Source organism: Uranotaenia lowii, chromosome 1, assembly GCF_029784155.1.
Source record: "Uranotaenia lowii strain MFRU-FL chromosome 1, ASM2978415v1, whole genome shotgun sequence".
Classification (NCBI taxonomy): domain Eukaryota; kingdom Metazoa; phylum Arthropoda; class Insecta; order Diptera; family Culicidae; genus Uranotaenia; species Uranotaenia lowii.
The window spans coordinates 38547745-38568867 of NC_073691.1; the positions used below are offsets into that span (position 1 = coordinate 38547745).

General features: G+C 30.7%; 1 protein-coding gene across 2 annotated transcripts in view; it reads left to right on the forward strand.

Moving 5' to 3' along the window:
- LOC129754643 (calaxin-like) overlaps positions 1-21123 on the forward strand; it is a 40832-nt gene that overhangs the window by 9311 nt on the left and 10398 nt on the right. For both annotated transcript variants that reach the window (XR_008739052.1, XM_055750815.1), the window contains exons 2-3: positions 5654-6190; positions 17234-17714. Coding sequence is in view for 1 of the 2 variants with exons in the window: in XM_055750815.1 (XP_055606790.1) it covers positions 5805-6190; positions 17234-17714 (867 nt within the window). In the remaining variant the exon portion in view is untranslated. The remainder of the gene's footprint in view (positions 1-5653; positions 6191-17233; positions 17715-21123) is intronic.

A 21123-nucleotide genomic window follows, 5' to 3' on the forward strand; every position in this document is an offset into this window, starting at 1 on the left:
ATACATTCTCCTAGGCTCTCCCACTATTTCCATTTTAATTCTCTCTTCAAAGTTAACCATTTGATAGAGTTCCTATCCATTTTTCCAATACGGGCTCACTCTTAGAAAATGTTCTTTTTTTTTTTTTTTAATATAATCAAATTATCATTAAATGACAATGACTAATTTTCATTTCAATATTTTTGGTTGTTTAATTTTAAAATAACGAACTAAATAAAAAATTCAACAAATAAATTATATTCGATTTTTAAAAATATGACCATCTGGAGGGTCAAAATAGCTTCCTGATAACATTTTTAAAAAAGTCAAACTTTGTGACGTGAATTCACTAATTCGCGCTATTGTAACTCAGCTGCATTTTAACCGATTTGTATACAATTTAGCAGTGTAGAATCGTCTCATCATTTTCAAAGAAGATCCTATTTTTTGGTCATCAAATGTTTGAGTTTTTTTCGTAAAATTAAAATTTTTTCTGTTTTGTGACGTGAATTTGAATATTTTGGTCCGTTTTTTAAACAACCCTATTGGTTCAACAATTTCTTTTTTTTACAAAATTAAGCAGTTTACTAAAACTTGCTAAAATATATTTCCAAAACCAAAACATTGCATATATTTTAGTAAATTATTTTGTAAAAGTTGTCAAAATTAACACTTTTTCCAACAAAAAAAATTGAATTCTAAAATTATAGTTTTGTGTAATTTGAACTATAAAAACTATTGACAAGAGTGATATTTTTTGATTCGCGAACGGATAAATATCACTTGTGAGCGGTACAAGCGCGTGGAATGTGAAAATGCATTGATTTGTTGAATGAAATTTACTAAAAATCGTTTGAATCTCTTCAAAAATGGAGTGAATTCATACATAAGTTCTTCAAGAACTCAGAAACAACTGGACCAATTGATGTGAAATTTGGCATGGAGTTGTTTTTTTGTTTATTTGTTTATTTGTTTATTTGTGTAAAAACATCAACGGATCACATGTTGATCCTAATGATAACTTAATAAAAATAATGAATTTAAAACTAGTTAAATCTACAAAGTTCTCGAAACAATTAAAATTTTTCTTCGGAAAGTAGTCCTTGAAGCGTCAAAGTCGAAGTACTCGGCGAAGCGGTTGAATGTTCTCAAAATTCCAATAAGAGCGCTGTTGGCTCCGTAGTTATTCAGCCGGATGGGAACATAGAGCTGTAGATTTTGGTTCCTTAATCCTCGGGGTCGCACACTGAGAGGAATAGCCTCCAGCAGCATGGGAGCGTCAATCCTCCTCGACGCAAGGAGATCCGCTACGACTAGAGCACGTGCAGCATTACGACGAATTTGAAGCGTGTCTAAATCAATTAGGCGGCATCGGTTTTCGTAACTGGGTAAACGAAACGGATCTAACCAGTTCAAGTGTCGCAGGGCATACCGTATGAAACGCCGCTGGATAGCCTCTATTCGTTCAGCTCCGTTCTGGTAAAATGGGCACCAAACTGCAGATGCATATTCAAGCGTTGAGCGAACTATGCTACAATACAAACTTTTTAGGCAGTACACATCTTTAAACTCCTTTGTTACGCGAAATAAGAAGCCAAGACTTCTAGACGCTTTATCGATGATGTAATTCGTATGAGTCTTAAACTCCAGCCGATGGTCTAGGATAACGCCCAGATCGTTGATGTGGTCCACCCGGGCGATGATTTCGTTCCCAAGAGTGTACTCTGCGTGAAGAGGGTTCCGCTTGCGAGAAAAAGAAATGACCGCACATTTGCTGTGGTTCAGAGGCAAGCAGTTGGTGTCACACCAGTGAGCGAAGGTGTTGAACTGCCTTTGCAAGAGATCGATATCGTCTTGGCCATTGATGGTGTGGAAAAGTTTGAGGTCGTCTGCATACGCAAGTTTTGGGCCGTCCAATAGAGTGAGAACATCGTTAAAATAGATGACAAAAATTATCGGTCCCAAGTGGCTTCCCTGTGGCACACCTGAACAAGCGGAGAATTGTCTTGAAAAGTAATTTCCAGTTTGCACAGATAACTTCCGTCCCGTTAAATAGCTTCGAAACCAGTCCAGTAGGGATCCACAGAATCCTAAGCGTTCGAGTTTAGCAATAGCAATATCGTGATTTACTTTATCGAAAGCAGCAGACAGATCAGTATAGATGGCGTCAGTTTGTGACTTCATGGTGAAGCTATCTTGCACGAACGATGTAAAAGTCAGCAAATTTGTTGTCGTGGATCGTTTCGGCAGAAATCCGTGCTGATCATTGGAAAAGTATTGTTTTGAGGACGAGTAAATCGGATCCAGAACAACCAATTCGAACAGTTTGGCTATCGAACAAAGAGCTGATATTCCGCGGTAGTTGTTCACATCTTTCTTATTTCCCTTTTTGTGAACAGGGAACATGTAAGCTTCTTTCCAGAGCGGGGGAAAGGTTGCGAAGTCCAGCGAAGCTCGAAAAATATGTCTGATGGGAGTCAGCAAGTGTTGCATGAAACGTTTCAAGAATATAGCTGGTATCCCGTCCGGACCCGTAGATGATGAATTTTTAAGCTTTGCTGTCGCCCTTAAAATGGCTGCGTCATCGAAGGCAATACCGTTTAAGGAAGAGTCTAGAGGTGTGATATTTCCTACAGCCATATCCAGTTGCTCTGAGGAAATGGACCCAGTTGTGAAAACGCTAGAAAATTTCTCGGCAAAGAGGTTGCATATTTCAAGATCGGTGTTCGCTGTGCGGCCGTTCAAAAACATTTGAGACGGAAGCCCAGATTCTTTCCGCTGATTTTTAACGTACTTCCAGAAAGATCTCGGGTTGGTCTTAAAATAACGCTGTAGTCGGTGGAGATAGTTCTGGTAGCAGCGCCTACTACTTTTTTTGTACGCCGTGTTCAGCTGGCGGTATTCTTCCTTTGTGCAGAGGGACTTGTGCTTGCTGAATTTTCGAAGAGCACGGTTTTTTGCCGTCTTCAGTTGTCGCAGTTTATTAGTGGCCCAGGGAGTTCGTGGGTTGGAGGGTAAGCTACGTTTCGGAACATGGCGGTCAATTATATAATTCAGTATATTTGAAAAAGTCGCAGCAACTGCATCGGGATTAGACATATCGAGCTCGTTCTCCCATTCGATAGAATCCAGGACGAGTGAGATAGCTTCGTAGTCGACGTTTTTGAAGTCCTGGTAGAAGGGAGCGGTTTCCTCTATAGGAGCGTTAACTCTAGTGACATCGAGTGAGACCACTAAAGCTGGGTGATGGGAAACAACTTTAACAAGAGGGGCAGGAGCTAAATCAATAGTTGGATTCCTGAAGCCTTCGTTTGTGAAGCAGAGGTCTAGCATACGGCCGTTTTCGTTTTCAAAGCTGTTGATCTGGCGAAGAGTCGCGGTGCTCAAAGAGTCCAGGAAGATGTTGAAGGAGCCGAGAAATAGGAGCGCATAGGATCTGGGAACAAAAAGCCGCCATCGGAAGGACACCATTTCAAGCCAGGCATGTTGAAATCACCGATAACAAGAATATCATTTACGGGAGAGCAGATTGAGCTCACTTTGGAGAGGCAGCGCGAGAAAGACTCAGCTACAACCAGATCACTTGAGCGATCAGGAGGCACGTACACTACGCATAAGTACAGTTTCCGGTCACCGAGATCAATGCGGGCCCAAAGAAGTTCCAAATCGTTCCAGGAACTGTCTTCGATCAGCTGAGCCGCGAGTCGGGACTTTACGGCAAGTTGATTTTTTGTTGTTCAGGGGGCTTCGATCGCAACGGAATACTACATAGTCTGGGCCGATAATTTGACTGGATAAGGTGCGGTCGTTTAGCCATGTTTCCGTAAAGGCGATAATTTCGTAGCAGGAACTTGACGTGGCAAGGAGGTAGTCAACCAGACAGGAATTCACACCACCGACGCACACAGGAGTACGTAGAAGAAAAAGTTGGCAAAAAGTATTTTTTAGTTTTGAAATCAATAAAAAAGTTTATTTTGACTCATCAAATGTTTTTAAGATCATTTAATATATTTTTTACCGTTTTCGTAATTTTTCATAATTTTCTATTAGAAATTTTTTAACATTTATATGACATGATAGATAATTCAGGTTAGAAAGGTTGCAAAATTCAGAAAAATCTAGATTTTTTTATTTGTTTTTGAAAGTTAAATAACATTTGAAAATATTCGAAAAAGAACATAAATTTTACTGATTTTAAATTTAAAATAAATGAAGCCTTAGGTGACTTTTTTGAGGAAAAAATCTATCAATTTTTTTAAACTTCAAACTTAAAAATATCAAAAATGCGCGAGTTTGCGCGAGTTTTTTTCTTTTGCACATGATTATTGAAGTTATCAATTTTCAAATGATATCAAACATTTTGCCGGGACTTGCTGGGAACATAAACAAAAACACTAATTTGTAAAAAAAATCAACGTTTAAAACAAAAAATTAATAGAAGAATTTTCAAAGCACTGCGTACTGTCTCTATAGTCATCGAATTTTGTCTATTATACTTAAAACTATTAAATATTCCTCCATCAAAGTTTTCCATTTAAAATTTTTATTTTTCGTCACTTAGGAAAGTTTTATTCATTGACATGACATAGTCGCGCTGATTCAACGATTTGTAGATAAATTCTATGTCTTAAAAATACTAAAGTTTCGACAGCTGCAACAGCTTATAAACAAATCAGATGTAAAAAAACTGACCGATGCATGGTGCTAAATTTATTCAAGAATCAAATAAACATTGACATAAAAGTCACCAATGAAATTTAAATTTTGAGTTTTGGCCAAGTTTTTGGGTGAAATACTCCTGTGTGCGACGTTCTGGTAGTAAACGTTGATGGGACCGCCATGTCGGGTGCAGAATAAGAACGAAGATCCCTAGAAATGCAAATTCCATCACGCGGAGAAGAACAGTCGATAACAGCGTACTTGCCTGAAAGCGCAGGCTGGAGAACCCCTTCACCACAGACGAACTCAGGGCCGGAACGACTGTTGTCGCTGGCAGGAAACAGCGAAGAATGAATGAAGATGATGTCTGTGGAGTTTTAAGTCTGTCGCACTCAAAGAAGGCAGAGCTCCCATACAAATAAATTGCAAAATACGACAAAAAGCGGTGAAATTCAATCTATCTACAGTCAATTTCAACAAATATTGTTAAAATGCATACATTTACATTTTCAGATAAATTTTAGTACCCAAAGCCCCCTCAGAAACAGTGCTGTAAAAAAATACAACGCCCAAAGATCTTGAAAACATTTTTACATGGTAAAATTTTCAATAATTTCAAAATTTCTACCACTTTTTCCCAACACCAGTGAACTTACTCTTAGAATATTTCAATGAAAATTTTAGGAGAGTGAGGAACGCAGACGGTGCTGCATGCAAAACAATAATTTTTAGAAACACTTTATTGACTATTTAATTTAATTAATGTTTTTGATCTGCTTGATCCTTAATACATAAAAATTCAAAATTTTGACGATCTTAAATCCTAAATTCTGAGTAACGCATGTGTCTTTTTGGTATAAATCTAGAATTATGCTATTTAATTTAGAAGATACATTTGAGTAAATGAGATAAATTTTTAAATTTTGAAACATACTTACTATGAAACCTAAAAACCTACCGTATCGTGTAATCCTTCATTGATTGAACCAATCTACTTTATCCGTTACTGTTCCAGGTAAGGTGTCCTCTGAACGACTGAAAGTTCCCACCTGGCAGCCAGAACCAAACCTGGTCGGATCCGCCAAACAATCGAAACTTTCGGTCCGGTTTCCATAGCACCCTGAAATAAAATCCGAGCACCCAAATAAAGGCAGCCGACGGCAACCATGAACCGATCCCGTTCGGTTCCCGAGGCGCAACAGTCCGGTGGCCCGAAGTCATCCGGTGGAACAGGAGCAGGAGGTGGCCTCGCGGGGGCCCTCAACACCCGGGGCGGGGCCATGATAATGAAGAGCGTTTCCATCTTTCTGGCCAGTGGCAGACGAGCCTCCGGAGTGTCCAGAGAACGGAACAAATCGAGCGATCGGTCCTCGTCCCGGGGCATTTGTGGTGGTGCTGGCGGACCTTCCAGTGGCAGTGAATCGCAATCGAACAAACTTGGCCCCCGGGAGTCGCGAAAGACGCGCCGAATTTTGGCCAGAATGGACGAGCTCAACGGGAAGTTGAATCCGAAAATGCTGGAAATGTACAAGCGGAAAACGCATTTCTCCAAGTGAGTTGTTCGTGAAAGTGTGAATTGGGTCTCAATGAAGGCAATTAATTTAATTGCGTACGGGTGGCAGTTGGAATTATTATGAGTGATGGAAGATGGTGTTATTTCATTATTATGATTATTGATAGTCATTTATTGGAATAAAACTAGGAAATTGAAACTTTTCAAGAGATTTTGAAATTAAATAGTTTTGGTATATTTGGCTAAAATTCGATCTCAAATCTAACTTCCCTTTTCAATTAATACATTTTATGTTTCACAGACTCTCAAAGCTTTTTAATTGTGATTCCATTCTATTATTGAAATTTACCCGCCTATACGAAATACGAACGTTGGAGACAGTAAATCTGTCTTGAAAAATAATTTTTATATGGAACCAATATATAATTTCCTGATTTTTGAAGATTATCCAAATAAAAAGTCCTTGACTTTTGTTCATGTGCCAGAATTCAAATGAAAATATCGTCTTTCATGGATCGAATGAAAGAAAATATTGTTTTGTTTTGATTTTTTTATATATTCCTTCTGTTGAATAAACTTGCCAGAAAAATGTGAAAACTATCAATTTGAAGAAGAAGTCAAACTTTTAACAGTCTTGAAGGAAAATCACTGGACTATTATTACAAATCCACTTAGAAAACCTAAAAATTGAAGTGTTTTTTTTTTTAATTTAATTCTACTGTTTGTTTGTTTGTTTGTTTGATTCGATTATAGTCGTTTTATCATCTTTATGGCATTTGCCATTTTATCAACGCTACAGTTGGCGGATCGTTATTGGAAAACTTATCCGGTACAACTGTGTTCGATGTTTGCTCTTGGGCTCGAACTCGTGGACATCGGCTCAGAAGACAACAGACTTTCCAACTGAGCTATATTGCAAGCTCAAATTAATTTCTACTGCTTTTCAACAAATATTCACTGATTTTTAAGTTACTTTAAAGATTTTTCTTCTTTAAATTAAGATTTACAAATTTGCTTTGTTTAATCACAATTGAGCTACAGGAATAATCATTTTTGTTTTTTATGTTTAAAGGCCTTTTGATTCTTAGAGCTCTCATCATTATTTACAAAGATTTTGAAGTTTATTGGTAAAAAATATCGAACAAAATTCTGCAGTTCAAGTCTGGAGTACAAATCTATGGTATAGAAAGCAATGTACTATTACATTTATTTTAGATCTTAAGGTTATTTATTCTTAAGCGAACTGAAAACAATAAAGCAATAGAGTTTTCCCACATTCCAAATTAAATACCATCCTTAAAACACATGTTTTAGCTCCCCAACTATTTTTGAGGCAGTCGATTTTTTTTAATTTTCATATTTTTTAAAATTAGATATAATTCTTTACAATCATTAAAAGTTACTTTCTCAACTTAATTCGGATTTGTATTCTTAGCTTTCTATTTAAATTATGCAAAATGGCAAAATAACCAATTAATTTTATTACATTCATGTATTCCAATCATCTTGTTTATTGATTTATAGAAAAATTCGTTTTATGGTATTTCTATTCAATTACCTACACAAGTGTACTGCTTTTTAACTAAATAATTTGAAGATCTTTTTTAATGTGTAATCTTAGTAGATAAGTTTTTGAGTTATGCTCCAAATATAAAATTTTAGAAAATTTTTAAAATGGACTTGTACTAATATTTAAATTGCAAATACAGATTGCAAATTTGAAATCTCTCAAAAATATTCCATTTTCATTAACAACTTTTTTCTTTATTGATTGATTGCTTTTTATGAATATTTCTCTTAAAGTCCTAAGCAGGACTAATATTTCACTAGTAGACTGCAACGAGATTGGACTTGAAACAAAAATATTATTGCGGTTCAAAGATTCCGATTTGATCGCAAATTGTACTCATACAATGAAAGTAAAATATTAAATTATTTTAAAAATATACAGAAATAACTGTTTTAGGAGAATTTTAATAATTTCTTCTATTTTCAACTGATTTCCATAAATAACCACTTCAAATGTTTAATTTCTACTGAAATTTAAGATCCATAGCAAATCAAATTTTTATAATTTTGATCATTTCACAAAAAAATATTTTTAAAGAAATTTTTTGTTTTTTTTATCATAAGTTCTCTCATATCAACAATATTGTTGATCATACGCAAAAGTTAGGCTCAGATGATCGATTGTAAATCTGTTCAACATGCAAAAAAGAAATTTCAAATTATTGCTATACAGTCCAAGTTTCTTTAGAATGGTTGAGATGCGGTTCATGTTGCGTTTTCCAGTTGTTTTATACAGATTCAATTTAAGCTGAAAGCTAAAAATCTCTGTAAAAAGAGATTTAAAAATCAATCTTAAGGTTTGGCCCGATGTATAGCTATATTTCATTTTCGATTTTCCCATGCATAAAATCTACTTTGGAACTTAAAATGAATTGTTAAATCAGCTCATTCAAAATACTTTGTTTGATTCAGAATTGTAGTTTTTTCATGATAATTAATTTAATTAAATACCAAAATTTAATTTACATTTCTTTTTAATTAACTAGATTTTTTTCCAGTGATTTTCTCTAAATTTGAATGATTTTAAGCATTATTGTAAAGTTTCATATGATTGTTTCAATTAGCCTACAATTTTTCTTCCAAAAGTATTATCTATCTAAAATATTAAATACGAACTTTTATTAATAAATTTTTTTTTTTAAATTTGTTGAATGTGAGAAATGTAATTCCTCATTTTGCATGGTTAAGATTATTAAACAAGGATTTTTGAATAGCTTGAATAGTTCTTTTTTATTAACTTTTTTTTCATTCACATTTCATTTCATTTTTACATTTCAATTTCTTTTCCATTTTATATGTTGCAGATTTTTTTAAAATTAAATTCAAATTAAAGAACAAATTAATTTCATTATTTTGAGTTTATTGGATTTAAAATTGCTTAATGGGATTTTTTTCTGGCTTTTCAAGGTGGAGATTTAACATATAGGCAATTTGTGATGTTTTTTAGTTTTTTTTAATCTAATATGGAAATAATTTTCTTATCGGATGAGTTGTTTACGATTTCATCTGAGAACCACAATTTTATGTTATTTTGTAACGGAAACTTAACTCAACTATTTTTTTTTGTTTTTAAGATTTTTCATTCTTTGCTGATTTCTACTACATCGTGATATGTTAAGAAATATTTTGATTCAATTTTGAAAATAAGAGTTAATGACTTATATTTTTGAAATTGAGTTTTGGATTTATCACCGCGATTGTTTGTTCTTCGAAAGTATCGGTAAATCTGTTTTATCATTACTAAAACTAACCGAAAAACGTCGATAATTTCGAAGAACATTTTTGAAATTGGGTAATATGTAGGATAAATAAGTTAACCGTAATTTCTTTAAAAATAAAGCTGATTTATGATTGAATTGAACCTTTCAATCTCTGTCGAGATAAAAAGTTTTCATATTTTTGTCTTTATATTTGATTGGTTTTCAATTTCAATTTAAAAATAATCTTTCACTGATTCTTACTGTTGTTTTTAATTTCCCCTTTATTTCAATGTTTAATTGTTTAACAAGATTTTTTTTTGAATTTATTTAAAATGAAAATTCGAGTTTACAATAATTCTAAATTTTCCTCTCTTCAATTCTAACTAACTTATACTCAATACTTCTACTTCCACTGGCTTTGCTCAAACAACATAAATAGAAAAGTGAACTAACAAATATTTAATTCGTTTCCATACTCATTTAAAAACCGTTTCCTTTTGTTCTACCTTGCACATCTTATTTCCTTTTAAAAAGTGTACAAATCGGATTCTTTAACCATCAAAATTGTAAGAAATTGCATTTGCCGCCAACCACAATGAAGCCTTGAAATTTTTCGACTTCCCTTATACCGGAAAAAACAAGTTCATGTTGGTTATGACCCTTTTACACAATTTTATAAATATTTTGAAAAAAGATTCATCAATTTCTTTTCTCTTACCTGTCCAAACTTAAAATTCAAAAATACTTTTATGTCCATTCAATTTTAATATGTTTTTTATCTATAGCCTATAAAATTAATGATGAATTTTAATCTTGAACTTTTGATAAAAAATTATTTCAATATCTTGAATTAAAGTTTCAAAATTCTTTTTTTAAAGTTTTTAAGAATTTTCTATCTTAGTTTTGTTAATTTTTTTAAACTTTTTCTGTAAATTCTCAAAATTATTGCAATTTCGATTCCACTTGAGATTTTAAACAAAAAATATTGATTGAAGAAGTAAAGTACGATTCCTAGTTAATGTACTCCAAATTTTTTAATAAAGTATTGCACACAATGAAGAATGCTGAAATCACAGAAAACCGATAATTTAACAGAATTTTGACCAAATTTTTATCACAGGATCTGTCTCAAATTAAGATTTTAGAATTTAAAAAATATTCTTAGATATCACAGAATTTTTTAATTTTGATTTTTTTTTAAATCAAAACTTTTTATGTCAATATGAATTTTGAATTATTTTCTTAAAATTGGAAGAATGAGAAAATTTTAGTACTTACATATAATTTTTTTAAGTAAAATGTAAAAAAACCCAGTATGACATAATTTTTAATGACAAAAATGAAAAAAAGCACCACAAGGAACGGGAGAGCAGAAAAAAAACTATGAACCGCGTTCCCTGATGAGGAATTTTTCCTCCGGAACAATCAATAATATGTAAATTTATACGAGCCAGCACTACTCCTTAGAGTTGCAAAATAACAAATCGCAAAATAAACGAAGGACGCCACCCAACGTGAAATAAAACTAGTGAAAATAATGCAACTCAACATCGGGTTTCCCCTTCCAAAAAAATAAATATGGAAACATCAATTGGGCACTGAATGCCAAACATCAACTGGATGTTTATATCCTTTCGGCGAGGTTTTTTTTAACGCTCTTCGCTTGATTCCTTGTTTTTTTGCGGGGAATAGTTTTTCTTTCTTTTTTGTTTTGTTGTTGCAGTGTTGGACTCAAACTCTTCGAGTTGTTCAAGTTCAGCCATTCCATCAAAAAGTTAAAAATGCGAAACTTTTCATGGGCAGTTTTTTTTATCGAATGCAAGTTCAGGAAGTTCAAGTTTCCTCCGGATTTTGTGGTTTTCTGATGAAAATAAGACAAACTTCTATAGCGATACTGAGAGTAAGCGATATTACACGTGACTCTCAAAGCAAAGGTGTATTCGTTGAAACGTTTAAACTATGCCCCAAAAATAGTATTCACAAATCACGTTTTATTTCAAGGATATTTTGACTTTCAGTTACATCTTTTAATTTTTTTTAAATGAATGAAAATAAATTGAATATTTCATTTCATTTTCATTTCATTTGTTTATTCATAATTCATGTAACTTAAGATACAAATCTTTTAAATTGTTACACTTTGAAATTCAATTAGATTGTAATCGTTCCTTCGATTTTCGTACTTGGTTTAATACTATTTATGCAGACTAACTATCCTAATTTGTGAACTTCGCCAGCAAACGTCTCTTAAAACTAGATCTCGTATTAGCAGATTTAACATGATACGGAAGATTGTTCCATTTTCTAATACCTCTGACAAATAAAGAATTGTTATAGTAAGCAGTGTTATGGTGAGGAATAAGAAAGTTCATAGTTCTCGAGTTTCTCAGCGGTACTATCAGAGAACGCAAATAATCAGGTTTCCCAGTAAGGTGAATTCTGTGAATCATTTCACACGAACGAATTTCATATAATGATTCAAAGCGACATCCGATCAAGTTTGACTGAAGGTGGGAGACATGACTAATTCTTGCTAGCCTATAAACGTATCGAACGCACGCATTCAAAGCAACGCGGAGTCGATCTAAAGATTGAACTTGAACATTTAGGAATAAAAAAGAGCAATACAGGAATAAGGGATAAACATAAGCTTTAAAAAGTTTCAGTTTGGTTTGTGTGTCGAAATATCTAGCAGTTGAGTTCAGCTTTTGAGTGTACCATATATTTTGCCACATTGAATAGTCACGTGCTTTTTCCAATTAAACTCTTTGTCAAATATAACTCCAAGATTTGCAGCATACTCCACGAAAGTTATTGCTTCATTACTAATATGCAAAAGAGGTGGCTCGATAGGAGATTTACGTGTGCTAAAAAGCATTGCTTTAGATTTAGCTGGATTTATGGGAAGATGGTTATGAACTGACCATTCGTAAATATTCTTTAGATCGACGTTAATTCTACGGCTTATGTCAGGAATAGAGTATAAGGTATCATCACATATGTATATTTGAACATCGTCAGCGAAAATCTGAACCTTACAATGTTGAATAACATTGGGCAAATCATTGATAAAAAGAGAGAAGAGTAGTGGGCCTAATATTGATCCCTGAGGAACACCAGAGAGGATAGGAATAAAATTCGATACTGTTTCATCAAAAGATAAGCGTGTTTCTCAAAAGTAGCTTTTATGCACTTTAAACCTGTCGGTTGTGAGGAACTGGTAACAAAAACTGGTATTTCAAATCGATTTTTTTAAATGCCTAATGAAAGATTCATGTGAAAATTTAAAGTTCATGATTACTGCCAAATTTTTATAAAATATGCCGATTTTAATAAAGAAAATAGTTTATGTTCGTATAAATTTATTTAGAATCTTTTCTCGAATATCTAAAAAAAATATTACCTTAATATTTTGTATTTTTACCTTAAAAGTGGACTGTCTGATAAGTTCTGATAAGTAGTAGAATGTTTGAAGTCCACTCATTTCTAAAGCTGTTGAAGAAAATGCTAAGTTTTGAATAATCAAAAATCTCAATATTGTATTTTTAGGTAGATATTTGGAAGAAATTATACAATTATAGAGAAATAATAAATATTATTTTCGATCACAGAAAGACATTCTTGAGGATTTGATGAGGATTGAAACAATTTTGTTGAAGAATGCAAATTTTAAGACTCATCACTTGTAATATAGGAGTTCTGTTTGCTCAACACTTGTTGATTTTTTTTTTAAAAATTCCGTGTTCCCAGAACAGGTTAAAAATAAACAAAAAGGAAATTTATTTTACATTTTCAACAGAAGTCAAAATCACTCGTAGTCTTCGGGAAAGTTGATTGTTGTATTAAATCTTTCGTTTTCAAGAGTATTTTACAGTTGTGCACAAATTTCCTTTTTTGAAATTTAAATTTGCTTAATTTTATCGAAAGTTTTTTTTTATTATGCAAGAAATAACGAAGGATTTTAAAAATAAAAAAAATATCAAAATTAACAGATATGCACAAGTTGCAATGTATGGACGACTTGAAAGTATTGGCTTTTTTTTTTGAAAAATTGAGTTTTTTTTCTCAGAATACGAATTTTAAATATTTTTTTCTGAAAATTTAATCGTTTTTCCAAAACTCTCCCGTAATTGTAGTTAACGAGTTTAAACTTTGCATAAAAAAGGCATGAACAGTTTGACCCTTTTCAATTATTAGTCTTGATTATTTTTGGGAATACTTAATTCTTGTAATTTGTTGTTTTTTTTTTGTTATTTTTGTACAATTAATTTTTGTAATTTTTGTAATTTTTGTAACTTATGAAATTTTTGTAATTTTTTGTAATTTTTGTAATTTTTGTAATTTTTGTAATTTTTGTAATTTTTGTAATTTTTGTAATTTTTGTAATTTTTGTAATTTTTGTAATTTTTGTAATTTTTGTAATTTTTGTAATTTTTGTAATTTTTGTAATTTTTGAAATTTTTGTAATTTTTGTAATTTTTGTAATTTTTGTAATTTTTGTAATTTTTGTAATTTTTGTAATTTTTGTAATTTTTGTAATTTTTGTAATTTTTGTAATTTTTGTAATTTTTGTAATTTTTGTAATTTTTGTAATTTTTGTAATTTTTGTAATTTTTGTAATTTTTGTAATTTTTGTAATTTTTGTAATTTTTGTAATTTTTGTAATTTTTGTAATTTTTGTAATTTTTGTAATTTTTGTAATTTTTGTAATTTTTGTAATTTTTGTAATTTTTGCAATTTTTGTAATTTTTGTAATTTTTGTAATTTTTGTAATTTTTGTCATTTTTGTAATTTTTGTAATTCTTGTAATTTTTGTAATTTTTGTTGTATTTGTCATTTTTGTAATTTTTGTAATTTTTGTAATTTTTGTATTTTTTGTCATTTTTGTAATTTTTGTCATTTATGTAATTTTTGTAGTTTTTGAAATTTTTGTTAATTTTTGTAATTTTTGTAATTTTTGTAATTTTTGTAATTTTTGTAATTTTTGTAATTTTTGTAATTTTTGTAATTTTTGTAATTTTTGTAATTTTTGTAATTTTTGTAATTTTTGTAATTTTTGTAATTTTTGTAATTTTTGTAATTTTTGTAATTTTTGTAATTTTTGTAATTTTTGTAATTTTTGTAATTTTTGTAATTTTTGTAATTTTTGTAATTTTTGTAATTTTTGTAATTTTTGTAATTTTTGTAATTTTTGTAATTTTTGTAATTTTTGTAATTTTTGTAATTTTTGTAATTTTTGTAATTTTTGTAATTTTTGTAATTTTTGTAATTTTTGTAATTTTTGTAATTTTTGTAATTTTTGTAATTTTTGTAATTTTTGTAATTTTTGTAATTTTTGTAATTTTTGTAATTTTTGTAATTTTTGTAATTTTTGCAATTTTTGTAATTTTTGTAATTTTTGTAATTTTTGTATTTTTTGTCATTTTTGTAACTTTTGTAATTTTTGTAATTTTTGTAATTTTTGTTGTATTTGTCATTTTTGTAATTTTTGTAATTTTTGTAATTTTTGTCATTTTTGTAATTTTTGTAATTTTTGTAATTTTTGTAATTTTTGTAATTTTTGTCATTTTTGTAATTTTTGTAATTTTTGTCATTTTTGTAATTTTTGTCATTTATGTAATTTTTGTAGTTTTTGAAATTTTTGTTAATTTTTGTCATTTTTGTAATTTTTGTAATTTTTGTAATTTTTGTAATTTTTGTAATTTTTGTAATTTTTGTAATTTTTGTAATTTTTGTAATTTTTGTAATTTTTGTAATTTTTGTAATTTTTGTAATTTTTGTAATTTTTGTAATTTTTGTAATTTTTTTAGTTTTTGTAATTTTTGTAATTTTTGTAATTTTTGTAATTTTTGTAATTTTTGTAATTTTTGCAATTTTTGTAATTTTTGTCATTTTTGTAATTTTTGTCATTTTTGTAATTTTAGTTATTTTTGTAATTTTTGGTAGTTTTTGTAATTTTTGTAATTTTTGTAATTTTTGTCATTTTTGTAATGTTTGTCATTTTTGTAATTTTTGAAATTTTGTAATTTTAGTCATTTATAAATTTCTGTCAATTTTGTAATTTTTGAAATTTTCGAAATTTTGGTGAATTTTTTAATTTTTGTAATTTTTGTAATTTTTGTAATTTCTGTAATATTTATTATTTTTTAAATTTTTGTCATTTTTGTATTTTTTTAGTTTTTGTAATTTTTGTAATTTTTATAACTTTTGTAATTTTCGAAACTTTTGTATTTCTATTTTTGTAATTTTTGTAATATTTGAAATTTTTTGTAATTTTTGTCATTTTTGTCAATTTTGTCATTTTTGTAATTTTTGTCATTTTTGTCATTTTTGTCATTTTTGTCATTTTTGTCATTTTTGTCATTTTTGTCATTTTTGTCATTTTTGTCATTTTTGTCATTTTTGTCATTTTTGTCATTTTTGTCATTTTTTTCATTTTTGTCATTTTTGTCATTTTTGTCATTTTTGTCATTTTTGTCATTTTTGTCATTTTTGTCATTTTTGTCATTTTTGTCATTTTTGTCATTTTTGTCATTTTTGTCATTTTTGTCATTTTTGTCATTTTTGTCATTTTTGTCATTTTTGTCATTTTTGTCATTTTTGTCATTTTTGTCATTTTTGTCATTTTTGTCATTTTTGTCATTTTTGTCATTTTTGTCATTTTTGTCATTTTTGTCATTTTTGTCGTTTTTGTCATTTTTGTCATTTTTGTCATTTTTGTCATTTTTGTCATTTTTGTCATTTTTGTCATTTTTGTCATTTTTGTCATTTTTGTCATTTTTGTCATTTTTGTCATTTTTGTCATTTTTGTCATTTTTGTCATTTTTGTCATTTTTGTCATTTTTGTCATTTTTGTCATTTTTGTCATTTTTGTCATTTTTGTCATTTTTGTCATTTTTGTCATTTTTGTCATTTTTGTCATTTTTGTCATTTTTGTCATTTTTGTCATTTTTGTCATTTTTGTCATTTTTGTCATTTTTGTCATTTTTGTAATTTTTGTCATTTTTGTCATTTTTGTCATTTTTGTCATTTTTGTCATTTTTGTTATTTTTGTCATTTTTGTTATTTTTTTTAACAAAAACAACTCCTTCGTGCTCTCATTACAAAATTAGTTTATCACGAAAAGGATTTTTTTGTTGAATGGATCGAACGTTCCATTTTGATGCCAACGAAGATAAGCAACTGTCGTTTTCGTTTAACTTCATCATTACTCGTTCATAAATTTAAGCCTGCAGTCAGTCCAAAGTTTTTCCTTCATCAGAAGCTTCCAACACGCAAATTAATTCACCATGAAAGGTAGAGGAATTTCTACTACCACGAGAAGGTATCCGGGAGCCAAAAGTTTTAACAACAAATGAACAGCAGCAGCAGGAAAAATCGTTGATAGATGTCGTTCCGGTGTCAATCAGGGAATATTTTAACTGACTTTGTTTGGAATTTTTCATCAGTCTTTTTCGTTTTTGCTTATCATCAAACAAATCTGGTTAATTTATGAAATCAACAACAGGTTAAAGAAAGATAGACGATTATTCGGTTGGCTGTGCGTGCCACGTGGTAGTTCGGTTTGTTTATGTCAGTCGATTTTGTTTGAATTTCATTACGTTTGTCTTTCGTTTAATGGTGTCTCAAATGCTTGGCATAAGCACGCAACAATCTTCAGTTTATCTTATAAAGACTCAATTCAACGTTTTTCTTATCATTTTTATTCTTTCCAAAAATTTAAATTCTTCTTAGAAACGAAAATATTTCTAACAATTTTAATGAAATTTTAATCTAAAGGTTTTATTTTCTAAAATATTATCTTCCCCGCCAGGATCGAAGTGGAGGCGCTCTGTAAAATCTTCCGGAAATTGGTTGCCAATGCCAGTCTCAATTCGAAAGCCCTATCGGCCAATAACGCCGGGGTGATCGCAAAAGCTGGTTCCTCGACGGATGGAATCGATCGGTCCGTTTTTCGGGAACTCCTTCACAGTACCTTCGACATCGTCACCGAGGAAACACTGATGGAACGGATTTTCTGCGCCTGGGAGAAGGGCTACGAGGGTCTGCCGATCCGGCTCGAGGGTTGGATCGTGGGGCTTTCGACCTTTCTCAAGGGATCGCAGGCGGAGAAGACGGCTTTCTGTTTCCGGGTGTACGATTTGAACAGCGATGGGTATATTACGAAGGACGAGATGTTTGCGCTGCTGAGGAACTGTTTGATTAAACAGCCGCAGGACGAGGATCCGGACGAGGGAGTAAAGGATTTGATCGAGATTGCCCTGAGGAAGCTGGATATGGATAAAGATGGAAAGGTAAGGATAGCTGTTGGATTTAGTTTCTCAATTTATGGGCTCTGTACCTTTTATAAGGTGAGAAATAGGGATCGCTCAACAAAGCGAAAGTTTGTAGGAATTGTTGCATGTTTATATTAGCAAAACTAGGTATATTTTTTACTTTTCAGGTGATCCTAATTTTGACAAACAATAAGGTTCTCTTTTTTGAAGAATTCGAACGCTTGATAGTTTTTCCAAGGCCGTGCAAACGGGGAGCCGATGGGGGTAGTTAAATAGGAATTAAACCACCCCCCCTCCCCCTTCAAGGAGATTTTTCCAAGTAAAATTTCTAGTAAAATAAATAAATTTACCGTCATAACAAATTGCTACTAACAATAACGTACTGGATCCCGAAAAGTGTTTTGAAATAAGTGTCAGAAAATTGACATTTTATTTTACGACACTGTAATCTGAAACTTGTTTTTTTAACTCAAACCTAAAGCCATATGACAGGTGTTCACTAACCACGATTGAGCTTGTGATATAGCTCAGTTGGCAAGTCAGTTGCTTCTGAACCGATGTCCCTGAGCTCGAGCCCAAGAGTAAACATCGATCACAATTACACCGGATAAATTTTTCAATAACTGTCCGCCAACTGCATCGTTAACATAAGTCGAGAATGACATAAAGAAGTTCAAACAACTATAATCGAAACAAAGTAAAAATACTATTCACGATAGTCAACAGAATGAGCAAAACAAAATTAAACCCCCAATATCCATTGCTTTGTAACTAAACATGTTGATGGTAAAAGATCTCGTTCGTCATTTCAATTTTTACACTTACATGAAAAACTCTTCCAAATAACCTACTTAAGACTCAATTTCAATCTGTGTTTCTTGTTCAATTAACTCCACATTCACGAGAGTTTCGATAAATTTTAAATATTTTCCGAAATGCAAAGAATTTAAAAGCATGATTGCACAAATGTATTTAGGATTTATTTTATAAGATTTTGTTTTAAGAATAACTTTTGAAAAAAAAGTAAAAATAATTTGAAAAATCCCTGCACTTTTTGAAAATACTGTTAAACATTACAAAAAAACAGCTTTTTTGATCATTGATTCTCTGAAATTAGAATACTAAAAAAAACTTGGTAAAACTAGCGATTGCCTATTGAAACCGCTTAATGCTGGCTAACATGGATTGATTTCTTAAAATGCCCTGCTTATCGCCAATTGTTTATCAAAAATTTGGTACAAAAAGTATTCAAAACACAAATTTTGAATTAACTTTAAACATTAAATTTATCGGAAAGTTGATACTGAAAATGTAATAAATAGGGGCAGTTTTCGGATCAGCTTGTTATTTTTCTGTTCATTTCATCTTCGTCAGTCCACGATTTCATTTAAAAAAAAGAGAGAAAAAACAAATCAATATTCCATTTTCGGATAGTTTCCGATAAAAAAAAAGGGAGGAAGAGGATACTAGAGCGTTAAAAAAAACCGATCGTTCGACCGATCCCTGAGAAAGACCAACAAAAATGTGCAAAACTTCGGGAAAGTTGTTTGCTTGAAATTCAAGAACGTAAAAATTGTCACAAATAGAATATTAAACGTCGCTTACAATCGACAACATAAACCTAATTTGAATCAATTTTCAAAAAAATACACTCATTCATCAAATTCTCCGTCAATAAATGCCAATTTTTTTAAAGCAGATGTTGTGTTCTGGCCAAAACTGATTTATTCATGTTTTCACTTGTCCGTACTCAATAAAAGCATAAATACGGCACATCCAGGAGTAAAGACAACTAAAAAAGCTATTCGCTTTTTCTATGATGCTGGCAAAAAACTAGCTCGAATATCTTCTGGAATCAATCTATAAACAAAATTAAAAACCTGATCGAAATTATGGTTTTAAATCTGAACGATGATGACACTATGATTTAGATCAGTTTTGCATAAGGTTGCCAACATTTTTTCAGCACGTATTTGGGCTGGAGAAATCCAAGCTATTTTATCTAAAAACCTTAATTTTAAAATGTCGACCGAAAATCCGGGCATATTTGGTCGAAATCCAGGAATTATTCTACTCAAATGAAAACAAAAAATAACTATAAAAATATCGTTTTCATCCGCAGTTTTGAATCTTATTTAAGGCTTTTTTTTGTTTATTAATAAAGTGAATAAATCCCAGCAAGATCCAGGCTTTTTCAATAAAATCTTGGCAACCGGGCCGGGCCGTACTTTTGTTAAATTTTGTATTAAATATCCGGGCATATCCGGATAAAAGCGGGCAATCTGGCAACCTGAATTTAGCATGCTTCAGTTAACAGAACTGAAAATTAACGAAACTTTTAAATTCTATAACGCACGAAAAATTCGACGAGAAAATGAATTCGCTAACCAAAAGTTAGTAGACTAATTGTGAACTTCAAAAACTACTTTTTTAGCCTTTTACTAAGGTGACTATAAAAATTTGAGCATAAAAAATTATAATCTCTGACTTTGGTCACTGTCATTTTAATCAAATTAATCTCAATCATCAAACCAGTGTTTTAACCTAATTTTCCCAAGTTCAAAATGAATATTTTCATTTTTCCTAATCGAGAATTCACATTTCAAATCGTGTCGATTTTTTTTTCGAATTCAATATGTTACCGTGGATTTTTTTTATCAACCCTTCAATTGAAAACTATGAATGTAAAAAAAATTGATAAATGATATAAAGTCATTATAATTTTTTAAATAATTTTTCACCAGGGTTTTGACCTGATTTGAAATTTATTTAAAAGTAAGTATTTTTTTTTTTAAATCTGGTATTAGTGTTTCCTACTTCTAACCTAAAACCTAAAAACCTAAAAATTCAGCAATATTGATTTTAAATTTGAAAACTAGACTGCTTAAGATTTGTATGAAAAAAAAACTCTAACTCAGAGGAAAGGAAAAGCAAAGATTCGAAACTTTGATTCTGGTTAATTTTGAAAAGATGCAAAAGTGTCACAATTAAATTTAACTTTACAACCCGTTTTTCAAAAATGTTCTTTTGTCACTGGAACAGCATTGGCGTTTGATTCAATAATGAATTCGGTTTTTATATAGCTTTTATGTTTGGTGTTAAATAAAAATTTTATTTTATGTTTTGGACTTTAGTTCATTCTTAAGAATATTTCCGAAAACAATAGTTGATTAAAGTTGTTAAAATATGATAAAATCCTATTTTTATTCTAAAAGAAATATTGAGTAAAGGAATAAATATAAAAACAGGGGTTTAACCCCCAACCCCCATGGAGATTTTTCCGAAGTAATTTTTTTCAGTTCAAGAAATGAATTTACCATAGTAACGGGAAATTACTTCATGTTTCTAAATAGGCCTAAGACATTTCATTCTACAACAGTACATAACATTTACAAATTGAAACTAGTTTTTAACTTTCAATTTCGAT